Here is a 16,362-nt window from a genome sequence, read left to right on the forward strand (position 1 = left end):
AGCATCAGATCCCACAGCTTATAGGTTCAGTGTCACGAGACTGCCTCCCCTCCACACACACTTCAGATATCAGTTGAAAGTCCATGTAGTTCCTTGTGTTTCTGACCAATTGGCTATAGATCAGAGGTTCCCATGATCCCGTCCTTGGGTTTGATTATTTGCTAGAGCAACTCATAGGACTGAGAAATATTTGCTTCCATTTACCTTATATAGGTAATTATAGCATATTATAAAAGATATTATGAAGGATATATATGAGCATATGTACATCTAGTCAAAGCTATGGTTTTTCTAGTAGTCATGTACAGATGTGAGAGTTGGACCATAAAGAAGGCTGAGACCAAAGAATTGATGCTTTCGAACTGTGGTGCTGGAGAAGACCTTTGAGAGTCCCTTGGACAGCAAGGAGATCAAACCAGTCAATCCTAAAGGAAATCAACCCTGAATATCCATTGAAAGGACTGACTGATGCTGAAGCTGAAGCTCCAATATTTTGACCAACTGATGCAAAGACCCAACTCATTGGAAAAGACCTTGATGCTGGGAAAGATGGTGGGCAAGAGGAGAAGGAGGGTGACAGAGGATGAGATGGTTGGATGGCATCACCGACTCAACGAACATAAATTCGAGCAAACTCTGGGAGATAGTGAAGGATGGGGAAACCTGGCATTCTACAGTCCATTTATTTAATCACAAAGTCGGACACAACTTAGCGACTGAACAACAACAACAAATGAACAGCCAGATGGAGGAGATTCGTAGGACAAGGCATGAGGGAAGGATAAGATATGAGGGAAGCGCTGTGAAACTCACAAACCCTCTCAAAGCACATCATTCTCCTAGCACTTGATGTGTTATCAGTCCAGAAACTCTCTTAACTCTACCCTTTTGGATTTTTATGAGGCCCCATTACACAGCCATGATTAATTAAATCACTGGCCATGGGTGATGGAACTTAATCTCTAGCTCCTTTCCCCTCCCAGGAGGTGGAGGGTTAAAGTCAGGGTTGTAAGGACCAGACTGAAAACTCAGACACAAAATCAGAAGGTTGATTCCCTTGGCAATCAGCCCCTATCCTTAGGATATCTTGTGGTATTTTGAAAGTTACCTCATTAACATAACAAAGACACCCTTATTGTTCTCAATCTCTTAGGACATTCCAAGGGTTTTAGGAATCTGCACCAGGAACAGAATGAAGGCCAAATATACAATTCTTACTATAAATCACAATATCACATGTATCTTTTGGTTACTTCCAGGAAATTATATTATTATGTCAAATTGTATAAACTTCATGGTTTGCAAGAGTTGCCAAATCGGAAAGCATGGCTTCCAAACTTTCAAATACAAACCCGGTCTCGGCTTTTTTTTTTTCTTCTCAGCTTAATCAGTGTTTTGAATTCTCACTAAACTTAGTTAACCAGAAATGGAAAGTAGGGCATTCCAGGGCTGAAAGGGAATTCCAGGCCACCAGGTCAAGCCCTGAGACATCCCTTTGTCTCCTGATCAGACAGAGGAAAAATGTTTCCCAAAGAACACAACTATTTTTCAGACAATTCTAGGCTTAGCTAAATCCTGCAATCATATTGGCTTTATTTTTCCATCCAATGTTTATATATTTAAAATGAAGGGATTAGGGGGAATTCCCTGGGGTCCAGTAGTTAGGCCTCCAAGCTTCTACTGCAGGGGGCCTTGGTTCTATCCCTGGCGAGGGAACTAAGATCCTGCATGCCTTGAGGCACAGCCAAAAACAAAAACAAAAGGGTTAGATCAATAAGGGAATGGTTGGGCAGCTGGTCACTTGGTGAGGGTGGTGGCAAAGGGATGGCTTTAGCTTTGGCCTGTGTCTATAGTCGGCCCATACGGGTGATAGTTGATCTCCAACTGCAAGGAGATCGAACCAGTCCATCCTAAAGGAAATCAGTCCTGAATATCCACTGGAAAGACTGATGCTAAAGTTGAAACTCCAATACTTTGGCCACCTGATGTGAAGAACTGACTCATTGGAAAAGACCCTGATGCTGGGAAAGATTGAAGGCAGGAGGAGAAGGGGATGACAGAGGATGAGATGGTTGGATGGCATCACCGACTCCATGGACGTGGGTTTGAGAAAGCTCCAGGAGTTGGTGATGGACAGGGAAGCCTGGCAAGCTACAGTCCACGGGGTCGCAAAGAGTCTGTATGACTGAGTGACTGAACTGAACCGAACTGAGCATCCAGCTGCTTGCCCAGGACAGAGCTCGAGTGTATGGTACCGCAGGAACCGACTTCAGGGTCCTGATGACAGGCTGCCCCTGTACCTGTCAACATGGGGCGAGGCGCTCCTCCGGTTTGAGGATGGCTACCCTTCGAGATGAACCAGTCGCTGAGATTAGTGTTGGTGCCTATGGGATGGTGTACAAGGCCCATAATCCCCACAGTGGCCACTCTGCGGCCCTCAAGAGCATATGAGTGTCCTGGAGGGGGCCTGCTGGACCTCTGTGCCACAGCCTGAACTGATCGGGAGACCAGAGTGATCCTGGTGTGTAAATATGTGGACCAAGACCTCTGGACTTACCAGGACAAGGCAGCCCCACCAGGCTTGGAGGGGGGGTGGAGATCATCAGGGGTCTGAGGCACCAGTTTCTAAGCGGCCTAGATTTCCCTCATGCTCACTTCTTCGTTCACCGAGACCTAAAGCCAGAGAACATTTAGGTGACAAGTGGTGGAACAGTCAAGCTGGCTGACTTTGGCCTGGCCAGAATCTGCAGCTTCCAGCTGGCACTTACATCTGCGGTTGTTACACTCTGGTGCCCTGAACTCCAGAAGTTCTTTTTACTGCCTACATATGCAAGACCTGTGGACGTGGGGAACAATGGCGATATCTCCGCATAGATGTCTCCTCAAAAGCCTCTCATCTGTGGAACCTCTGAAGCTGACCAGTTAGGCAAATCTTTGACCTGACTGGACTGGCCCCCAGAGGACGCCAGGCCCTTAGAAGTGTCTCTACCCGTGGAGCCCTTTCCCCCAGAGGGCCTGGAGCCCCCCTAATCGGTGGTACCTAAGGCTGAGGAGTCTGGAGCACAGGTACTCCAGAGATGCTAGAGATACTGACTTTTAACCCACACCAGCGAATCTCTGCCGTCTGAGCCCAGAGGCACTCTTATCTACACGGTGACCCAGGGTGAGCAATAGGAATGGTTGCATCAGAACCAAGAGAGGAGATGCTGACATTTTCCTTCCTTTGAACCCTGGAGTGTGACCTCTGCCTCGGTCTCTGAGGCTTCAAAGACTGGAGACATTCTCCAGTTTTTTATAAAGACTATTTTGCTGCCTTAATGATATTCCCCTCCAACCCCTCCTTTTTTTGTTGTTGTTTTAAACATTTAATCTAATTTTATTCATGCTTGCCTTGGGATAGAGAATAGATCTTTCAGTAAAAACATATAGTAAAAACAAAATATGTCTTATCATGTACAACTTTTAAACTACAGTAATGATGTATCTTAATTACTTCCAGGCATACAGTCTAACATTACAGTTTTTTGTTTTTGTTTTTTAATAAATGCAATTAAGACTTCTAGGAACATTTTGTAATAAAGTACTAATAATTCTTAGTTTTTCTTTGCAGATAGATCAAGCACCTCCAAAATACAAATTCCTATACACAGTGAAACTTAAAAACTCAACATTCAGAAAACTAAGATCATGGCACCCGGTCCCATCACTTCATGGCAAATAGATGGGGAAACAATGGAAACAGTGATAGACTTTATTTTTTTGGGCTCCAAAATCACTGCAGATGGTGACTGCAGCCATGAAATTCAAAGATGCTTGCTCCTTAGAAGAAAAGCTATGACCAACCTAGACAGCATATTAAAAAGCAGAGACATTACTTTGCCAACAAAGGTCTGTCCAGTCAAAGCAATGGTTTTTCCAGTAGTCATGTATGGATGTGAGAGTTGGACTATAAAGAAAGCTGAGCACTGAAGAATTGATGCTTTTGAACTGTGGTGTTGGAGAAGATTCTTGAGAGTCCCTTGGACTGCAAGGAGATCCAACCAGTCCATCCTAAAGGAAATCATTCCTGAATATTCATTGGAAGGACTGATGCTGAAGCTGAAACTCCAATACTTTGGCCACTTGATGCAAGAACTGACTAGAAAAGACCCTGATGCTGGGAAAGAATGAAGGCAGGAGGAGAAGGGGACGACAGAGGATGAGATGGTTGGATGGCATCACTGACTCAATGGACATTGAATCTGAGTAAACTCTGGGAGCTGATGATGGACAGGGAGGCCTGGTGTGTGGCAGTCCATGGGGTTGCAAAGAGTCAGACATGACTGAGCGACTGAACTGAACTGATACACAGTGAGCACTTTACTTAAGACTAATACTTAGGTAAATTAAGTACATGGACAGCCTTAGGATAAGTTGATATTATATATTCAGCTAAACAGGCAACAAACCATAGAGCCAAATTGAAAAAAAAATGTATTTGCAAATAAGATTCAAAAACTAACTTTTTATAATTAAGTACAGAAGATATATTAACTTGCTAAAATAAATAAGATGTGATGTAGTAACACTTTACTATAAAGAATGCATACCAGAACATTTTTAAATGGTGAGTGAAACTTATTAAGAATAGTTTACTACAATAAATGCTGGCTAAATAGAACCACCTCTCCTTTTGAGGCTTATCCTTCTCCTGCCCTTCTGTGTCCTTACACCAAGGGATATGTCTCTTGTTCTCCCCTTCGCTATACCTTGACATTAGGATCTGGTCTGAGCAGATCCCACATACCACAGAGCAACTAAACCCGAGCGCCTCGCCTACTGATGCCCGAGTGCCCTAGAGCCTGTGCTCTGCAACAAGAGAAGCCAGTGCAATGAGAAGCTTGCGCATCACAACTGGAGAGTAGCCCCTGCTTGCCGTAACTAGAGAAAGGCTCATGCAGCCAATAAATGAATAATAAAATTATTTTTTAAAAAAGGAAAAAACTCTTTATGCACTCGGAGAAGGCAATGGCAACCCACTTCAGTCCTCTTGCCTGGAAAATCCCATGGACGGAGGAGCCTGGTGGGCTGCAGTCCATGGGGTCGCTACGAGTCAGATACGATTGAGTGACTTCACTTTCCCTTTCCCTTTCACTTTCACTTTCCCTTTCCCTTTCATGCATTGGAGAAGGAAATGGCAACCCACTCCAGTGTTCTTGCCTGCAGAATCCCAGGAACAGGGGAGCCTGGTGGGCTGCCGTCTATGGGGTCGCACAGAGTCGGACACGACTGAAGCGACTTAGCAGCAGCAGCAGCTTTATACACTAATACAGAATGATATTTCAGATACATAATTAAGCAAAAAAAGCAAGATGTAAAAACATGTGTACCATATGCACATTTGTGTAAAAGGGAGGAAAAGAAATACATAGACATTCTAACATAGGAGTTTTGCTTGTGTATTCATAAAGCATCTTGGGAAGATAGTATAATACGCTAATTTTTAGGGAAATTAGGTAGCTGAGAGAAAAACATTTCCATTGCCAATTCATTGTGCTGAACACATGAATGTGTCACCTATTCTAAAGTAAAAATCATAAAACATAAATTAAGGGGACTAGGGCATTTGATCACATCACCAAATACTTTCATTTCTGTTTTTTTCTCCAAACCCCACTTTAAAGGATCTGTAAAGGAGCGGACCCCTACAGTCTATAGGGTCTCAAAGATGTGGACATGACTTAGCGACTGAATAACAAAAACAAAAAGGAATAAAAGAGAACCATATGTACAGAGAATAGGAGAGGGAACAAAAAGTAGGTCATATGAACATGATTTGGGGAGAGAATGAGGCAACAGCACAGATTTCAGGTCACACTTCCAGTCCCAACCCTTTAACTTGTTTCTCCTGAGCCCTTGGGCAAATAAATCCCTTACTACTTTGAGCTTCTGATCCCTTATCTGTGGAAGAGTAAGAATGAGTCACTGATGTTGTGTTCTATATTGCGTCTTGTGGGAATACTCGAAGTATTCATTGTCAACGATCAGAAGGATTTAATGAAGTACAGAGACTGCTATCATTACTTTAAACAATAGTAGCACTTTAAGCTCTTATTAATTCAATTTTTGTCAGTCTGATAGGAAAAATAGCAGTATCTTATTTAAATTTGAACTTCTCTAATTATAAATGGGGCTTCCCTTGTGGCTCAGCCAGTAAGAAGCTGCCTGCAATGCGGGAGACCTGGGTTCAATCCCTAGGTTGGGAAGATCCCCTGCAGAAGGAAAAGGTTATCCACTCCAGTATTCTGGCCTGGAGAATTCCATGAACTATAAATGGGGAGAGTTTCAAGCCAGAGAAAGCTGGCTTGAAACTCAACATTCAAAAAATTAAGATCATGGCATCTGGTCCCATCATTTCATGGTAAATAGATGGGGAAACAATGGAAACAGTGATAGACTTTTTTTCTTGGGCTCCAAAATCACTGCAGATGTTGACTACAGCCATGAAATTCAAAGATGCTTGCTCCTTGGAAGAAAAGTTATGACCAATCTAGACAGCATATTAAAAAGCAGAAGCATTACTTTGCTAATATAGTTAAAGCTATGGTTTTTCCAGTAGTCATGTGTGAATGTGAGAGTTGGACTGTAAACAAAGCTGAGCGCTGAGGAATTGATGCCATTGAACTGTGGTGTTGGACAAGACTCTTGAGAGTCCCTTGGATTGCAAGGAGATACAACTAGTCCATCCTAAAGGAAATCAGTCCTGAATATTCACTGGAAGGACTGATGCTGAAGCTGAAACTCCAATACTTTGGCCACCTGATCCAAATATCCGACTCATTAAAAAAGACCCTGATGCTGGGAAAGATTGAAGGCAGGAGGAGAAGGGTTTGACAGAGGACAAGATGGTTGAGTGGTATCACCAACTCAACAGACATGAGTTTGAACAAACTCCAGGAGATGGTGGAGGACAAGGAAGCCTGGCATGCTGCAGTCCGTGGGGTCGCAAAGAGTCGGACACGACTTGGCAACTGAACAACAATTATAAATGAGGTTGAATAATTACGTGTCTATTCCATTTGTATTTCTTTTTCGGTGATTTGCCTGATCATTCAAAATAGTTAACATCTACTGCATGTTACTGTGTACCAGGCACTGTGTTATGATCTCTATCCAAATTATCTCATTTAACCTGCAGATCAAATGGGTAAAATTATTATGCTCATTTTCAGCTGAGGAAACCAATATTTAAGAAGTCAATTGTTAAAGTCTCCATCACCAGTTAAGTAGAGTCCGGATTCTGATTGAGGACTTGACTCTGACCCAGAAATCTGACTTGATTGAGAACACAGGCTCTTCAGGCTTTGGTTTCAAAGGCTCTCCCCCTGATCATTTTCCTTTTGCATTATTTGCCTTTTCTTAATATTTTGCAAGAGCCGTTTGTAATTTGGCGGTAGGGCTCAGAGTAGGGGAGGATCTATCTGGGCCAAAGGGCAGAAGTGACTTCAAAGAAGCAGCCTGCCTGGCCTTCAACTACCCCTAAGGTGGTGTGTCAGCCTAGGCGGTGCAGTCAGACATGATGGCAGCAGACCAAGCTGGTACAGAACACAGGTCTGCAAAGACGTCAACAGTGGACAGTGGACTTCAACCCCTTTAGAGAGAAAGCAAGAGTGACCCACAGGAGGAGGATGAAAGCAGAGCTTTCAGGCTGTCCAAAGTCATCAGAGGGAAAGAAGAAAACATGAGGCGGAAAGCTGGCCAAGAGCTTCCTGAAGACCATGCAAATGAGGCCCGCCCACAACTGCCTGGAAACCGCTCGCCAGGAGCAGACAGAGCCCAGAGGATACGCTGCAGGACCGCTCAGCCAAGGACGAGGAGGAGGTGGAGGTGGCCCTGAGGAGCAGGTAAGGAGTCAGGAGGGCCGTGGAGGGCAGGGTCACAGGGTCCTGCGTTCTGGAGAGGCAGCTCGTCCCTGGGGTGAACACCGGCCTGGGAGGCAGGGCTCCTGGGATCATCTTTCAAGTTCAACCATTCTTTAGCTGTGAAGCCTTGGGCAAGTCAGTTCGCCTTTCTGAGTCTTGACATTCCCATTGATAAAATGAGTGTAAAAATGTCATGTTAACTAAGCATTGAGCATCTGCTATGCTTTGCTGGGCACATAATAGCCATTATCCGTTCCTCATGGCAAGCTCATAAGGTGGGCTCATTAGCCTCTATCATAGAGGCAAACAAAGCTCAGAGACATTAAGCCATTTGTCTAAGACCTCACAGCAAAGAAGTCCGGTTCTAAAACTACATACTTTCAACTCTTGATCCTGCTTTCTTCTGAGGGTGGTTTTACAGAATCAAATGGTCTATGCAAATGGAAAAAAAAAACTGTAAAAGGCAATTATACCATCAATATGGGAGTCACTCCACTTAGACCCTGGCCAGAACTGATGCCCTTGTAAACTGGGAAGTTCTATGAAAATGCTAGTTCTTCACCTCTTTCCTCTCTCCAAGTTGAAAGCACTGGGGTGATGCTACAGACAACTATTTGGCTGAGTGAGCGGATCACAGATGGAGGTGATGTCTTGAGTGGTATTGGGATATCCCAGCTTGAGAGTGACTTCAAGTTGGATAAGTGGCCAGTCTCTCCTGTTTCCTGGAGACAGACTCTGAAACCACAGCCAAGGCTTGAGGAGACCATGGCCAATAAGGGCCCAGGTGCTGATTCAAACCATAACCATCCCTCCTCACAGTCCTTAACAGATTTAGCCATGGAACTTCAGAAAATGGAAGTCTGCCTTGTGGGGAGGGAAGTTCTTTAACATAGTAATATAAGCTTAGCGCAGTAAAATTTGAATTTTCAGAGAGAATAAAAAACAAGCCAACAAACAAACTTCTACTCTTATCCACAGAGATAACCACTGTTGACAGTGTTTGTTTTTCCACGCATTTTTCCATTGCACACATATATTGGAAAATTAGATTGTACTGTAATATGGTTTTACTGCTGGTTCTTTTCATTAATGACATGTCATGAACGTATTTCCATTTCAATAGATGCTTTAGGACATTGTTTACAGGCTGCAGAATGTCTGTTTGTATGGATGGAGAGAACTTATTTAATCAGTGTCCTACTATTGGATAATTAAGCAGTTTTCAGTTTTTCACCATTAGAGCAATGCTCAGATCTTTGCACAGGACCTGGACTGTTTACACAGTATAAATTTCCAGCGGGGGCACTGCTGAATCAAGGTTACATATATTTTAAGGTCTGCTTCTGACACACTCTGGAATTCAGGGGCTTCTCAAAGCTCAATGCAGAAAACTTCATGGCTTCAAAGTCAGCCTTTTTAAATTTTATTTTATGTTTGGTTGTAGTGGGTCTTCGTTGCTGTGGGGACTTTTCTCTTGTTGTGGCAATCAGGGGCTACTCTGTATTGTGGCGCATGGGCTTCTCATTGTGGTGGCTTTTCTTGTTGCAGAGCACCGGCTCTAGATAACAAGGGCTTCAGTAATTGTGGTTCTTGGGCTCAGCAGTTTCAGCTCCCAGGCTCTAGAGCACAGGGTCAGTAGTCATGGCCTGGTGGCTTAGTTACTCTGTGGCGTGTGCGATCTTCCTGGACCAGGGATCAAACCCGTGTCCCCTGCATTGGCAGGAGGATTCTTTACCACCACCTGGGAAGCCCTCAGAGTCTTCCTTGAGCCTTCCTCTCTCTCAAATCTCTTTGCAGGGATAATTCAACTGCCTCATAGACAGTCTTTCCCATGTGCCAGGTTCTGTCTAAGAACTTTACCCTCTGAGGCACCACCACTTTTAGCTTCCTTTTCAGAAGAAATGGAAGAACAGAGAAGTTAAAGCAATTCAACTGAAATCACAGCCCTAGTAAGCAGTGGCTCAGAGATCAGTAGCCTTGACAATCTGGTTCTAGAATCTCTGCTGTCCACTTCTTCTCAAAAAGTACGTTTGATCCCATCTCCAAAGATACCTTTTACCCATCCCTTTGATCTTCTCCACCATCGCCTCACCTGCATCAAATCCCACCATCCCAACATGGACCACTGCTAGAGCCCCTATGTGGTCCTTCATTTCCACTCGTCCCTTTCAATCTGTCTTCTGCTCTGCAGCTGAAATGGTGTTTTTAAAATAGAAACAGGATCAGGTCAGCCCCCACTCCCCAGCGCCACCGGCAAGCATACATAGACATAGACTCAGCCCTAGAATAAAAAACCCGGATGCTTTCCCCAGCCTCCAGGGCAGTCTCTCTTAGCATTCTCCTAAATCCTCTCTTAGGATTCTTCCTAAGCCACTTTCCAATCTAGACCCGCCCACTGCACCTCCTTTCACTTCCTCAAAGCTTCTTCTCACCTTAGAGTTTTGGCACAGGCTATTCTCTTGAGCTGGAATGCTCCTACTCCACTCTACAGGGTTGGATTCTTCTCATATCCCCTCTCTCATCTGAAGCAGCCAGTCCCCTAAGCTCACTTTCCTTTTTGTTTATAGCATTCATTAAAATTGTGCGTTATTTATCACCTGTCAGTCACTCATTAAATGTTTCCTTCCCTTACTAGACTCTAAATGTCCTGAGGTCAGAAACTACATCTGTTTTGTTCCCTGTTATTTACTAAGTGTCTAGCACGGTGCCTGACCTGTGATGTTCAGTTCAGTTCAGTTCAGTAGTTCAGTAGTGTTGCTCTTTGCGGCCCCATGGACTGCAGCACACCAGTCCTCCCTGTCCATCACCAACTCGCGGAGTTTACTCAAACTCAAGTCCATTGAGACCTGTGATGAGCTCTTGTTAATTCAATGACTGCTCGTCGGATGGATGAAAGATCCACAGGAGGAGGCATTCACTGGTCGGGATCTTTGGCCAACTATCCCAGCTTTGGCCAGAGCTAGTTCATCCTCCCTCAGCATGCCTTCCTCTTCCCTACACGAGGCAGTGACAGAAGTTTAGGGTCTAGCAGGAAACCAGGAAGCCATGGTTGAGAGTGTAAGCAGGTTTTGCTTCAGATGCCATTTCAGTCGGGATAGATGATGTCATGTGTGGGGCAAAAGGGAGACTCATTGTCCCCAAATCCCCCCTGCATGCTTCCTGGATTCCTACCACGAGAGGAATATTTATGGCCGCTCTACCACGAGAGGAATATTTATGGCTGCTAGAACTTCCCTAGTGAAATGCAAGCTCTCACTGTCCAGTCAGTAACACATATCCAGCAGGTGAACTGAATGGTGGCTTTTGCCTCTCTGAAAGCAGCATGGTGGTGGCCTAGAAGTCCCGAGGTCACCAGTGGGTGACCCTGGTGGTGGTTTAGTCACTCAGTCGTGTCCAACTCTTTGCAACCCCATGGACTGTAGCCTGCCAGGCTCCTCTGTCCATGGGATTCTCCGGGCAAGAATACTGGAGTGAGTTGCCATTTCCTTCTCCGGAGGGTCTTCCTGACCCAGGGATCGAACCTGAGTCTCCTGCATTGCAGGCAGATCTTTACCCACTTAGCTATGAGGGAAGCTCATGGGTGATACTTGGGGAGACTAAAGGACTCCCCAGGTGGTGACAGAGATAAAGAATCTGCCTGCCAATGCGGAAGACACAGGACACACGGGTCGGGAAGGTCCCCTGCAGAAGGAAATGGCAATCCAGTCCAGTATTCTTGCCTGGGGAAAACCATGGATAGAGGAACCTGGAAGTCTACAGTCCGTAGGGTTGGACATGACTGAGCGCACGCGTGCACGCGCACACACACACACACACACATCAGCAAAGTGAGGCCTTAGGTTGGAGAAGAGGTTTTTAAACTTTTTTTTTTCCCTCGGAAGCTCAGCTCTTCAGCTTGTTCAAATGCTTACTATGAGGAAAGCCCGGTGTCTCCGGCTGAAATACAGACGTGGGGCTGGAGTGCTGCTCCCCCTCCACGACTCCCCCTTTGAGCTCCCCAGGGTGGTGGGAAGGTCGTCTTGGACTCAGCTCAGTGGTCAGTGCCTGCCGGCTGACCGTCTGTGCTCTAAGAACAAAGGAGGCAGCGAGGCCTGCATGTTCTGGGTGTAGCCCCTTGGGCCCATGACGTGATCAGGAGGGCACTTGCTGAATCTAATATTGAGAGAATGGTCAGAGACTTTAGGCAAGGCAGCAAGTGAATTTCATAGCAATCGAAGGGCAGGGCTGGCAGCCCCTTTGTGTGAGAAGGAGGTTTCAGCCATTTTAGAAGAGAAAGGAGGGCCCAGGAGAGAGGAAGCCCAGAAGGCTCATTTACCCTCTCCGCCATCTAGAAAAAGGAAATTGCCACCCCTGCCTTTCCAGGCCAGGGATCCCAGGCCTGGAGGAGAGCGCCCGCAGTCTCACAGATGCTTGGCTTCCAGGGCTGGTTGTTGCCCCGCCCCTGGGGAAGGCTGGTCCCCCACCTCCCCACCTGCCGCTCCAGAGGCCGCAGCCTGGGCCACCTGGCAGCCGCAGGTGCTGCGTGTGCGCTGCCATGGAGACGGGCCCCGGGGCTGGTGGCGAGAAGGCAGCCTCCCAAGGCTTTGTGGATACTGGAGAGGAAAAGACTGGAGCCTCCGACCTTCCAGGGCAGTCTGCCTTACTGCCCAAGTGCCAGGGAAGCCCAGGTGGGTGCTTTGGGGGCTTCTAGGACAATGGATGGGGGAGGAGCCAGGAGAGATCAGATCTTGCTCTGGAAGGGCTGATCTGGGCAGCTGGGGAGGGAGGAGCCTGTCCATGATTTCAGGTCAAAGGGAAAAGCCTTCGCAGAGGTCCCTTTGCCAGGCCAGCGTGGTGCCCTGGACAAAGACTGGGCCCATGGACCGCGGGGACTGGCCCTGCAGCCCAAGGGGATGAGGAAGGGAGGGCCTGGCATCTGCCCCCAGAGGAGGGGTAGACCAGGTATTGGCAAAGCCCGCCTCTACCCTAGCCGGGGATGTGAGGTAGCAGGTAGGGAAATATTCATCCTCCAGGAAGATCCCCTGGAGGAGGGCACGGCAACCCACTCCAGTATTCTTGTCTGAAGAATCCCATGGAGAGAGGAGCCTGGCGGGCCACTGTCCATGGGTTGCAAAGAATCGGACAGGACTGAAGTGACTTAGCACACTTAGCTCATGAGACACTGTCTGTGGTTCCCCTCCCTTTCCCTGGAGACCAGGAAACCAAGGGCAATCCCATGCAGCACAGGGAGCATTTAAATCCGCTTTCATGGAGAGCGTGGGCTCAATGATGCTGGGGTGGCTCAGGCCTTCGCCCAGCAGAGAGAAAGCTGCCAGAGCACCAGGCTTAGGAACCTGGTGATCTGGAACAATCATTTTTTTTTTTTTTTAATTATTGGCATATAGGTGATTTACAATGTTGTGTTAGTTTCAAGTGTACAGCAAAGTGAGTCAGTTATACATATTCAGTTCAGTTCAGTCGCTCAGTTGTGTCCGACTCTGCGACTCCATGAACTGCAGCATGCCAGGCCTCCCTGTCCATCCCCAACTCCCGGAGTTCACCCAAACTCATGTCCATCGAGTCTGTGATGCCATCCAACCATCTCATCCTCTGTCATTCCCTTCTTCTCCTGCCCTCAATCTTGCCCAGGATCAGGGTCTTTTCAAATGAGTAAGCTCCTCGAATCAGGTGGCCAATGTATTGGAGTTTCAGCTTCAACATCAGTCCTTCCAATGAACAGCCAGGACTTATCTCCTTTAGGATGGACTGGTTGGATCTCCTTGCAGTCCAAGGGACTCTCAAGAGTCTTCTCCAAAACCACAGTTCAAATGCATCAATTCTTCAGCACTCAGCTTTCTTTACAGTCCAACTCTCACATCTATACATGACTACTGGAAAAACCATAGCCTTGACTAGACAGACCTTTGTTGGCAAAGTAATGTCTCTGCTTTTTAATATGCTGTCTAGGTTGGTCATAACTTTCCATATATCCACTCTTTTTTACATTGTTTTCTCATATATGTTATTACAGAGTACTGAGCAGAGTTCCCTGTGCTATACAATAGGTCCTTATTAGTTCTTTATTTTATATACAGTACTGTGTACATGTCAGTCCTGATCTCCCAGTTTATCCCTCCCCTGCCTATCCCCTGAGAACCACAAGTTGGTTTCTACATCTATTTCAGTTTTATAGATAAGTTCATTTCACTTCATCTTTTTGAATGTAAGTTTCCATTTCATCTGCGAAATAAATGTGGGTGACAACGCCTTTCAACAGCCCTCAAGACCCAGCCTAGGGCCAAGCACGGGCCCGGGCGACTAACGGGTGCTGCTTTGCTCTTTCTCTGCCAGGACTCGCTGTGTCGGAGTCCCCAGCATCCGGCCTGAGGATGGCGGAGCAGCAGGGCCGGGAGCCCGAGTGCCCTGTCTGCTGGAACCCCTTCAACAACACATTCCACACCCCCAAAGTGTTGGACTGCTGCCACTCCTTCTGCGTGGAGTGCCTGGCGCACCTCAGCCTGGTGACCCCGACGCGGCGCCGCCTGCTGTGCCCGCTCTGTCGCCACCCCACCGTGCTGGCCTCCGGGCAGCCTGTCACTGACTTGCCCACGGACACCGCCCTGCTCACCCTGCTCCGCCTGGAGCCCCACCACGTCATCCTGGAAGGCCGCCAGCTCTGTCTCAAGGACCAGCCCAAGAGCCGCTACTTCCTGCGCCAGCCCCGGGTCTACACGCTGGACCTGGGCCCTGAGCCTGGGAGTCAGGCCGGGCACGCCCAGGCCGTGGGCCGCAGCACCAGGCCCGCCTCCATCCCCAGCCACTACTCTCTGCGGGAGTGTTTCCGCAACCCGCACTTCCGGATCTTGGCCTACATGATGGCGGTGGTCCTCTGCGGCACCGTGCTGTTCATCTTCTCCATCTTTTGCACCAGACGATTCTTCTGGGGGTTGGGGTGAGGTCTGTTCCAGATGCCTTTCCTAGCTGCTGCTGGGTATGTGGACTGCGGAGCGCCGCTTGGGCTGGTCTTCCTTCGTAGTATTGTTCATTTTTACAATCCAGGGGTTGGCTAGGCTGTGCATCTGCTTCTAGCAACAGAGTCTTACTATGATGAGAACCTCTGAAGGCTAACGGACTGGGGACGACGTGAAGAGACTCTCTGGGTGTGAACCGGGCGTCATGGAAGGGCAGAGGAGCAGACCTGTGATCACAGAGCCAGAAGCAAGTTGTGCCAAAAGGCTGGATGAGGGTACCCAGGAGCCTGTCCAGCCCAAATAGCAGGTTGCATTTCTTACTGGAGCTGCTTTGAACTCAGTTCACATTTTTTTGTTTGTTTTTTGAGTTGCTCTTTTTACTATTTGATGCTAAAAAAAATCTGGGAGTGAACTTCAGTCAGGAGCAAGCGTGTTTGTCTTCTCCTTTCAGTTTTCTCTTTGGCTATCTTGCCACCAGTCCCAGTAAAAATGGCCTGCATTCATTAATTTATTCACTTATTCAACAACCCATTGGCTGGTCCTCTGTCAGAACTAGGGGGAGAGAAAGGTAGGATTAACCAGGAGTGGCAGAGTCCTCAGTAAGGAGGGCAGGCCAGTCAGTTGCTTCTGGTTCACGATGACCTCTTGTTAGTATGTGGTTTACGGAGTGTTAAGAGTATAAAAGCTTAAAGGGAAAAGAAACCTGAGTCAGTGGATCAAAAGAAATCTGGGATTTGGAGGAAAAGATTTTATTCCTCCTGGTAGGTGCAGGGTAGAGTTCTGATTCCCGTCCTTCAACCATTGTAATTCTGGCCTTAAGAGGTAAGGCAGGGAGCATCCATTGTGGCACAGTGGATAAGAATCCACCTGCCAATGCAAGGGACACAGGTTTGACCTCTGGTCGGGGAAGATACCACATGCCAAGGAGCAACTAAGCTGCAACTATGGAGGCTGCGTGCCTAGATCCTGAGCTTGGCAACAAGAGAAGCCACTGCAGTGAGACGCCCCGGTTCACTGCAACTAGAGAAAGGCCTTGCAAAGCAACGAAGACCCAGTGCAGGCAAAAATAAATAAAATTATGTTTAAAAAAAAAGAAAAAGCAAGGCAGGGAATTCTCTGGCAGTCTAGTGGTTAGGACATCCCGAGTCCACTGCAAGGGAACTAAGGTTCCACATGCCATGAGGTGCAGCCAAAAAAAAAAAAAAAAAAAAAAGAGGTAAGGCAGAAACTCCGGATAGAGTAAAAGCATCAGCTCCCATCCCAGGCAACACCACCAAGGGATCCTGGTTTTTATTTTGTATGATAGCATCTAGGGACCGAGGAAAACTGGATAGAGTTTGGATGCTGCTTGACTGCCAGTGGCCACCTCTGCAATATCTAAAACCCCGACTTCTGTTCCCTCACTTTTAATACTACCTGCTGACTCAGGTCTCTGAAACTACCTCAGAGCAAATTAGAACACCATCACAAAATGATAACATTTTGTTTTGGGGGGGTGGGGTGGTGAATTT

At 46.9% G+C, this 16,362-nt stretch overlaps 1 protein-coding gene and 1 pseudogene across 1 annotated transcript; both read left to right on the forward strand.

The window, feature by feature from the left end:
• The first annotated feature begins 2,337 nt into the window (after positions 1-2,337).
• LOC110146062 (cyclin-dependent kinase 4-like) lies at positions 2,338-14,267 on the forward strand (annotated as a pseudogene).
• RNF183 (ring finger protein 183) lies at positions 7,533-15,263 on the forward strand. Its single transcript, XM_020906616.2, has 2 exons — positions 7,533-7,883; positions 14,232-15,263. The coding sequence occupies exon 2, from the start codon at positions 14,270-14,272 to the stop codon at positions 14,834-14,836; it is 567 nt and encodes a 188-aa protein (XP_020762275.2). The 5' UTR covers positions 7,533-7,883; positions 14,232-14,269; the 3' UTR covers positions 14,837-15,263.
• The last annotated feature ends 1,099 nt before the right edge of the window (positions 15,264-16,362 follow it).

Source organism: Odocoileus virginianus, chromosome 31, assembly GCF_023699985.2.
Source record: "Odocoileus virginianus isolate 20LAN1187 ecotype Illinois chromosome 31, Ovbor_1.2, whole genome shotgun sequence".
NCBI classification, from domain to species: domain Eukaryota; kingdom Metazoa; phylum Chordata; class Mammalia; order Artiodactyla; family Cervidae; genus Odocoileus; species Odocoileus virginianus.